Source organism: Podarcis melisellensis (genome assembly GCF_964234715.1).
Source record: "Podarcis melisellensis genome assembly, chromosome: 16".
Classification (NCBI taxonomy): Eukaryota; Metazoa; Chordata; class Lepidosauria; order Squamata; family Lacertidae; genus Podarcis; species Podarcis melisellensis.
Window position 1 is genome coordinate 19,476,709 of NC_138533.1, and position 9,888 is coordinate 19,486,596.

The 9,888-nt window shown below is 45.9% G+C and overlaps 1 protein-coding gene across 1 annotated transcript in view; it reads left to right on the plus strand.

Annotated features, from left to right (window-relative positions):
- Positions 1 to 9,888, plus strand: part of KSR2 (kinase suppressor of ras 2) — a gene marked incomplete at its 3' end in the record, with an annotated part of 186,466 nt that overhangs the window by 174,110 nt on the left and 2,468 nt on the right. The window contains exons 17-18 of the mRNA XM_081892157.1: positions 5,102 to 5,233; positions 9,464 to 9,593. Coding sequence (XP_081748283.1) covers positions 5,102 to 5,233; positions 9,464 to 9,593 — 262 coding nt within the window. The remainder of the gene's footprint in view (positions 1 to 5,101; positions 5,234 to 9,463; positions 9,594 to 9,888) is intronic.

Here is a 9,888-nt window from a genome sequence, read left to right on the forward strand (position 1 = left end):
ATCTTCTAGGGTTGGTGACAGCTCCCGGCATCGCCAGGCAGCTGCCTGTGTCCTAAAGCAGGGATGGAGAATTATCTCCATCCTGAGAGACACAATTCCTTCCATGCAGGCTTCTGGAGGCCATGTGCCACTGGTGGGTGAGGCCAGGAGCAAAAGCGGGGTGGGGGTGGGGGGGCAAATGTGAGGTTCTTCACACACCTGCCCACGCCCCTCTCTCACCTCCATCCAAGCATTGCCAGAGTTCAAGAAGACTTTCCAGTGAGGCAAAGACCATCAGTGAGCGTGACAAGTAGGTCTTGTGAGGGATGTGGCCTGGGCAAAGTCCCTAGGACCAGACAGAGAAGCCTGGAGGGCACAAATTGGCCCCTCGGCTTGAAAGCCTCCAGCCCTGCACATGCATGAACACTCATGTGTGGCCCATCATCCCACGACTCTGCAAGGCTCCTTTAAAGGTAAAGGGACCCCTGACTGTTAGGTCCAGTCGTGGCCGACTCTGGGGTTGCGGCGCTCATCTCGCTTTATTGGCCGAGGGAGCCAGCGTACAGCTTCCGGGTCATGTGGCCAGCATGACTAAGCCGCTTCTGGCGAACCAGAGCAGCGCACGGAAACGCCATTTACCTTCCCGCTGGAGTGGTACCTATTTATCTACTTGCACTTTTACGTGCTTTCGAACTGCTAGGTTGGCAGGAGCAGGGACCGAGCAACAGGCGCTCACCCCGTTGCGGGGATTCGAACTGCTGACCTTCTGATTGGCAAGTCCTAGGCTCTGTGGTTTAACCCACAGCGCCACCCGCGTCCCTTGCAAGGCTCCTTTACGAACTGTTAATAACAGGCTGCGAGGCCATTTGATTTTGATTTTGTATATTTCAACCTTAACAGCAGTTTCCCCCTGGCTTTCCAAATGAACTGCTGAAGAGTAAACGAATAAAGCATTTGCAGTGGAGCTTTCAGCCATATATATATAAAATTGGAGGCGGGGGGATACTCCGAAGCAGTGACTCTTGAAATTAGCATAGGGGTTTTTACGAGTCCCCATTTTCATCTGTGGTTTCATGGGTGTGGTGGATGGAATATAAGTTACTGGAACAAATTGTTAAGATGCGAACAGAGCGATCCAAGCTATAGGAAGCTGGCATCACTTTCTTCAGTGGCTTCAGGTAAGGTGCTGTAATATACTCCTGTTCCAAACTCCGTTCAGGAGAGCGGCTCCTTCTGGCTGAGCCAACCCGAGCCTGGCAGACAGAAAACAAATCTTTAAACCAGAGTTTGACTTATACCACTCTTTTTTTGTCAGTGCACATTCTGCTGGGTTTGCCAGGTCACATGGTTCAACTGAAAGAGGATTGAAAGAGGTGTACATCTCTCCTCGTCCTCTTCTCCCCCACATCCCCGTCCAGCCATGGCCCTGGAACACCCATTTTTTGGGAGGGGGGATTTATACCCGCTTAACTTTTGCCAGCTAAGCCCTGACTGAGCCAGCCTAGTCCTGGCTGGGCAAGGTATTTAATATTTACTTAAGAACACGGAGAAACTAACCAAGGAAATGCTGGGTTGAGGGAGCTACATCGGGGTACCCCTGGCTGAGCCAGGATGAGGGAGTTATGCCGGCATAGCCCTGGCTCAGTTAAGACCACCTGAGACCCACCTCCTCTGTGCTCATCCTGGTGGACCTTGCCTTTGGATTGCCCTGTAAGCCAACATTCAGAATTCATTTGAGGTGCTGGAATTCTTAGCTGGATAACTCCATAACAAGCACAGGAGCCAACTCCCAGCGGCCGAGGTCCATTTGCCCCTCCGATAAAATATTAGAGGAGGCCATGGCCCCCCAATGTTAATGGGCATTGCCATTCTAATTGTGTGTTTGCACCACGTCATGTGATTGATTATGCAGGGCGGGGCTTAACTGCTCCCCACCCAATATTTTATTCAGGTTGGCACCCCTGATAACAGGCATTTTTGTGGTTTTTCTGCTTTGCTGAGAAACGCCATTTCTCCATGTTGTCGGCATAAGACAGGTGTCAGGATTCAAACTCGCAGCAGATCCCAAACTAGTGACCTGAGTGGTATGAGGATGGACTCCAGCTCTTTACCCAGCTTTGGGCAAAGAACAAAACTCCAAAGGAGGTCAACCACTACTGCCAAGGAGGAATCCTTCTCCTGAGGAGCCAGAGAAGGTCGACTCATGACCCCTACAGAACCTTTGACCCTTTGGGTGTTGTTGGACTCACCCAGTTCTCATCTGCCGCAGCTAGCATAGCCGATGACCAAGGGTCATAGGAGTTGCAGTCCAGCAACATCTAGAGAGCTGAAGGTTAGGTAGGGCGGAAGGCAAGGAGCCCAACAGTAGGGGGAGTCAGAACTAATGACAGGCAGAGCTAACTTGTTTTGTTCCCATCCTCACTACTGAGTTCTGTTGTTGTTGTTGTTTAGTCGTTTAGTCATGTCTGACTCTTCGTGACCCCATGGACCAGAGCACGCCAGGCACTCCTGTCTTCCACTGCCTCCCGCAGTTTGGTCAAACTCATGTTAGTAGCTTCGGGAACACTATCCAACCATCTCGTCCTCTGTCGTCCCCTTCTCCTTGTGCCCTCCAGCTTTCCCAACATCAGGGTCTTTTCCAGGGAGTCTTCTCTTCTCATGAGGTGGCCAAAGTATTGGAATCTCAGCTTCAGGATCTGTCCTTCCAGTGAGCACTCAGGGCTGATTTCCTTCAGAATGGATAGGTTTGATCTTCTTGCAGTCCATGGGACTCTCAAGAGTCTCCTCCAGCACCATAATTCAAAAGCATCAATTCTTCGGCGATCAGCCTTTTTTATGGTCCAGCTCTCTCAAGGGTGTAAAACCTGAGACCGAGGAGGAGGTCAGATCTGACAGCTCCAAGGAGGAGGAAGCTGTGGATAGTGCAGTTTTGACTGCAGTAGAATCTGTAGTCAGGGAATCAGAATATGAAGATCATTGGTGGCTGCTGCTGTCCACTGTAAGGCAGGAGGCCAGCAGTAGGTGGAGCCAGAGACAATGGCAGGTGGAGCCAATTCCAGTTTTGTCCCTTGCTTCCTCACTGGTGAGATCTATAAACATGACACTAAGACTATGGAGGAGGAAGCTGACAGACAGTGGCACCCGCTGGGCTGGTTATAAGAAGATAGGCAAGGCGGCGGGGGTTTGCTGAGGGTATACTGCAGTTGGTGGGGCACTGCCCAATCTGCTCTAATGGACCAATGTCCTCTGCATAGCAGGTCCACTTGGCAACAAGGCAATGAAACCACGATGTGATACTGAGCACGGAGTATAATATGGCTGCAACAGTGAGGGGGGAAAGTTGGCACCCTCTTACCTTACACGTTCCGGCACCATCGTTTTTCTTTGTGTCCCGCCGCCCGCCCAAGTTCTTAAAATGTATCCCGTCTCTTTTTAAATTAATCCCTAAGCCTCGGAGGTCTTGAACAAATCCAATTACAGAAGCACATTCTCATTGGCTCTTTCAGTTTTTTAAACCAGAAAGTGAGCAGGGTGACCCCAAATATATATATATATTTTCTTCTGTGCTTCGTTGCACCAGTCCGGAACATTGTGTATTAGAGAAGAAGGCAGCTTACTGTTTCTTAAAGGTTTTATTTGGCTTTAAAGCAACGCTTACAAGATTAGCGTTATCTTTTTCTGAGAGACCTGCAGATGCATTCTTCATAATCCTAGGAAAGTTACTTATCTAGTCATTCATTTGCAGTATTTTTCAGTATTTTTAATACTGAAGTTAATACTAATTTAATGCTAATTTAATACTAATTTCAGTATTTTTCAGTAGTGATACTTTTATTTAGTTACTTTAATGATATTAATTTTTAATAAATAAATAAATTTAAATACTTAATTTAAATCAGGCTTCCTCAACCTTGGCCCTCCAGATGTTTAGATACTACAATTCCCATCATCCCTGACCACTGATCCCGCTAGCTAGGGATCATGGGAGTTGTAGGCCAAAAACATCTGGAGGGCCGAGTTTGAGGAAGCCTGATTTCAATGATAGTTGTGGAGCCCCAGACTTCTCTGTTTAGCCTCTGGAACTTTCTCAGACCACACCCACTATCCTCAGGCCATACCCCTTGTTGGTGCTGCTTCACAGTCTCCAGGAGTGCTTATTACTTAGCCAGAATATGTACTTATTTATTTTATTCCGGCATACGTAGGATATAAACAGAAACAAGAACAATGAATGTAACATACCCTCCAACAGGTCTCCAATGAAAATAGGGATGTCCCATTCCGTAATGATTATTTTACTATTTATACCCCACATATTTTACTGGGTTGCCCCAGCCACTCTGGGAGGCTTCCAATATATATAAAAAAGTAATAAAACATTGAACATTAAAAAAATCTCCCTATACAGAATTGCCTTCAGATGGCTTGGGGGTCAGATAACTTTATACCCGCCAACATTTCTCCAATAAAAATAGGGACGTCCTAAGGAAAAGTGAGACATTCTGGGATCAAATCAGAAACCAGGATGGCTTCTCTAAATCAGGGACGTCTCTGGAAAATAGGCACACTTGGAGGATCAGACGTAATACTATAACAATGCCAGACATGTCAAAAGGGGTAAAGAGGTGCGTCTTCAGCATTCACCAAAAGCTGTACAATGAAGGTGCCAGATGCACCTTTGGGGAGGGAGTTCCACTGCTTTGGAGACAACACATAAAAGGCCCTGTTCTGGGCCACAACCCCCTCAGCCTCTGTTGGTAGTGGAACAACCGAGAGAACCCCCTCTGCTGATCTTAGCATCCAGGAAGGTCTGTGGACAAGGAGGCAGACTTTTGGGTATGAGAAACTGAGATAAACTGTAATAGACAGATTCACCAACCTGCTACTTGTAACACCCATCCTTACCTGGAAACAAAGAAATATGACAATCTCCGTAGCAATATGCCATTGCATTATGTTATAATCTTAACATAAACTGCTGTGTGAGGTCATTTGGAAAAATGGCATATATACACTGTGAATAATTAAATTCATAAATGGTAAGATAAATTACGATGTGTGAAAATGCCAAGACCAGCAACAGGCTCCCTGACTGGATGTTTCTCTCTGTCTCTCTCTGTAGGAGAGAAAACAAACTGCGGATCCAGAACGGCTGGTTATGCCATTTAGCTCCGGAGATCATCCACCAGCTCTCACCTGACACAGAAGAAGACAAGCTTCCGTTCTCCAAGCACTCAGATGTCTTTGCCCTTGGGTAGGTGCCTTTGTTGCATGGGGGTGAGTTGGGGGGGTGGCAACAGAATGCAGTGGGTCAATGTGTTTGTACCAGGCTCATGTGCAAACTTGGGTCCCATCCGCACTCTACATGTAAAGCAGTTATCATCCCACTTTGAACAGGCATGGCTTCCTCCAAAGAAACCTGGGAGCTGTAGTTTGTTAAGGGTGCTGAGAGTTGTTAGGAGGCCTCTGTTCCCTTCACAGAGCTACAATTCTCAGGGTTCCCTGGGAAAAGGGACTGTTTGGTAAATCACTCTGGGAATAATAGCCCTCAGACCCTTAGCTGACTCTTCTCTTGCTCTTGGTGTGTTCACCAGCCAGTGTGGTGTAGTGGTTAAGAGCAGTGGACTCGTAATCTGGTGAACCAGGTTCGATTCCCCGCTCCTCCACATGCAGCTACTGGGTGACCTTGGGCTAGTCACACTTCTCTGAAGTCTCTCAGCCCCACTCACCTCACAGAGTGTTTGTTGTGGGGGAGGAAGGGAAAGGAGAATGTTAGCCGCTTTGAGACTCCTTCGGGTAGTGATAAAGCGGGATATCAAATCCAAACTCTTCTTCTTCCTCCACCTTTGCACTGTCCTGAGATGTTTTTGGCTAGCTGGAATGTGTCCTTGATCTCTGATCTAGATCTTGCTTGCGTGCATGGAGGACTAGCCTATGGTATTACTCATATGCCTACAAATGGTGAAAATGATGTATGGAAGTGCATTATAACAGGGAAAACTGCTTGCAAACGATTCCTCAAAACTGCATGTGTTTGTTAGGAGAAATTTGCATGAAAATGCTGGTAAATTTTCACGAGGCACTAAAAACAGATAAAAGTGAATCACAGGTTGCTGAAGAAATGCGGAGAACTGAATTTCGACAGTAGAGCAGACTCCGTAGGGAAGTGGTGAACTCTCTTTGTAAGCAGAGGTTGGGTGGCCATCTGTCAGGGATGCTTTAATTAAAAATGCCTGCATTTTAGAGGGTTGGACTAGATGATCTTCGGAACCCCTTCCAACCTTACAGTTCTACCATTCTTTTATCCCATCCCTGCTGCTAATACACTGGCAACATTAGCATGCATCCCCAGATGTTGGGGAACGACAAGTGGGGGGTGGGATAGTTGAGTCTTGTGCATGGATAGACACCTCTTGGGTGAATGTCCTGGATAGAAAAAGTTTAGGAGCTACAGTGCAAAACTGTGGGCATTGTGTCTCCCCTAATGTACTTTTCATTTGTGTGATTAATTGCCCTGCTCTGTAGCAGAGGGAGGTGGAGACATCCTTTTTATAAGCAGTCCCATTGCCCTCTGATGATATCTTTGTTCAGGCACAGAGAAGACTGTAGTTTTCTATTCGATGGATTAATTTTCCCCTACTCCACTGTGATAGACACCTTAAAGAGCGCAGCATTGAAGCGATTAGCTTATACTGAGTTCTTATCTGATAGCGCAGTTTCATCCCAAAAATACAGCAATTAAACCCAGTATATGCTTTCAGTATAACTTTAACCAAAAATACAGCGGGGGAAAGTAATTATAGGATTTTTTTTTAATCAGACTAAGCTCCTAGCAAACTTTTTCAATTTGAAAGTTTGCATAGAAAAACACCAGGCTTTTTTTAAAAAACAAAGTAACAGGCGCTTGGTTCAAAATGGCTGCTGTTTTTCAGCGAACTTTGTATGATTCCACAAAGGGCAAACCACAGGAGTTGTCAAGCCATTGGGGGCTTCTGACACAGGTTGCAATCTTAGAAAGCATCATGAGAACCAGTTGCACGAGGGCTGCTGTGAAGGGGAAGGCATGGCAAGTCACAAAATGGCTGCTGTGGGGACATGGCATATAACAAAATGGCTGCCACATCTAAACGAAAAAGTGACAGAACCACAAAATTCCCCCTCACAAGTCCATACCCCTCCACCCCAATCTGTATCACAGGAATGAGAATACAGTGGTACTTTGGTTCTCAAACTTAATCCGTTCTGGAAGTCTGTTCCAAAACCAAAGTGTTCCAAAACCAAGGCATGCTTTCCCATAGAAAGTAATGCAAAATGGATTAATCCATTCCAGACTTTTAAAAACAAGCCCTAAAACAGCAATTTAACATGAATTTTACTATCTAACGAGAGCATTGATCCATAAAATGAAAGCAAGAAACAATGTACTGCAGTCACTCACTCACTCACTCAATCAATCAATCAATCAATCAATCAGTAACTGAACTGGGTCACAAAAACAACAAAAAAGCCACAAAAACAAAAACACAAAATAAATAGCAAAAACAGACAGACTCTCAAATTGGAAGTGTGGCACTCAAATCGGAACTGAAACACTCAAAACGGAGCACATTCAGCTTCTGAAAAAAATTCGCAAATAGGAACACTTACTTCTGGGTTTGCTGTGTTTTGGTTCCAAGTTGTTTGAGTAACCAAGGTACCACTGTACAGATCAAGCAGGATGTTGATACAAATCCATGGAAAAGCAGTCATTCAGAAAACAGACAATTTTACCCAACCCACGCTTCAGGTGTAGACTGGATATGGAAACTGAAACAAAGGTGTCCCTTGAAATCTGCACTTTTGTGGATTTTCATGCTGCAGTACTCTAGCCAAGTAATGCATAAATTATTAGTGAAACTTTTGCATACAAAAATGTGGATGCTAGAATAAATGTACAGTAAAATGTGGACAAATTTTCACAAGGACTTACAGGAAAAAAATAATTCTTGCAAACTGATGAGGGGCAGCAGTGAGAATCTTTTCTGCATCAAGACGGAGAAGGGGGTCAGTAAAATTCCCTCCGTCGGCTAATAATAATAATAATAATAATAGAAGTGATTAACATTTTCCAACATTACACCATTGAGTTGGATTTGTGGAGCTGCAATTTTACACATCACTTGGGAAGACAGGCAAAATAATACCAGTGTACTGGAAGAAGCAAACATCACCAGTGTTGAAGCAATGATTCTTCAACATCAACTTCGTTGGGCTGGTCATGTTGTGCAGATGCCTGATTATCGTCTTCCAAAGCAACTACTCTATTCCTAACTTAAAAATGGAAAGCGTAATGCTGGTGGTCAACAAAAGAGGTTTAAAGACTGTCTCAAGGCAAATCTTTTAAAATGTAGTATAACACCAGCAATTGGGAAACACTTGCCTGCGAGCATTCCAATTGGAGAACAGCCTTTACCAAAGGTTTCATGGGCTTTGAAGACACTCGAACTCAGGACACAAGGGAGAAACGTGCTAAGAGGAAGGAATGCTTGGCAAATCCACACCATGATCAACTCCCGCCCCAAAACCAATGTCCCTACTGTGGGGGGATCCAGAATTGGATCTGGGGATCCAGAATTGGCCTCCACAGTCACTTACAGACTCATTGTTAAAACCGTGTTTATGGAAGACAATCTTACTCGGCTATGAGTGATCGTCAAAGAAGAAGAAGAAGAAGAAGAAGAAGAAGAAGAAGAAGAAGAAGAAGAAGAAGAAGACACTGCCCTTCACCTGCAAATCTCAATGCAGTTCACAACACAAAATTACAACAGAAAAAACACAAAAGACATAATAAAGATAAGAACAAAATAAACCAATACCCCCCCCCAACACAATTAAAAGGCCATAGATTTAATTAGCCAAAGGCCTAGTTGAAGAGGAACATTTTTGCCTGGCTCCTAAAGTCATAAGCTAAAATTAAAGAATGCTTGGATGGTTAAGTCCAGTCGAATTCGACTTTGGGGTGCGGCGCTCATCTCCACTTTCAGGCCAAGGGAGCCAGCGTTTGTCTGCAGACAGCTTTCCAAGTCATGTGGCCAGTGTAACTAAACCGTTTTGCAGCGCTGGTGTGCAGTGGTGTAGCGTGGGTCGTCAGCACCTGGGGCAAGGCAAGTAATTTGCACCCCTTAACCCGTGGATTTGCACCCCCTAACCCGTGGATTTGCGCCCCCTAACCCTAACCCCCAGATGTTGCGCCCGGTGCGGCCGGCCCCCCCTGCACCCCCCACGCTACGCCACTGCTGGTGTGGGGTCATGCTTGGGAGGGTGTGCATGTGCCCTGGGGAGAGTCCCAAGGGGCCATCTTTGGCCCAAGAGACCTGAAGGAGGTCCCCATCCCTTGACAGGGATGATGGTGCAACCCCACACCTGAGCTCTGGGAGTCTCTGCAGATGTCACAGAGAAGTGTAAGGTTTGTGCATTACTAAAATGCTGCTTTCTCTCCCAACAGCACCATCTGGTATGAACTGCATGCTCGGGAATGGCCATTCAAGACACAGCCTGCCGAGGCCATAATTTGGCAAGTTGGCCGAGGGATGAAGCCGAATCTCAGCCAGATTGGCATGGGCAAGGAGATCTCAGTAGGTGGCTTGGGGCTCTTTGAAAGGGGGAGGGAAGGCACAGGAGACTTGGAAAGATGTTGATGTTTGCTCATCTTGGTGACTCACAGATTGGGGGAAGGGAGAGAAATTCAATTCAGTTCTTGTTTAGAGGCGAATCGATCCATTTTGCACTTTCTGATACAACACGAGGGCAGAAATACGGCCATCTTTCAAGAGTCACACTCACTCGGATTTGGGGATGCCGTGCTCAAACCAGCCAGGCTTTTCAAAAATGCATATTTTAGGGTATAGCATGCATGAAAACAAAGGTATT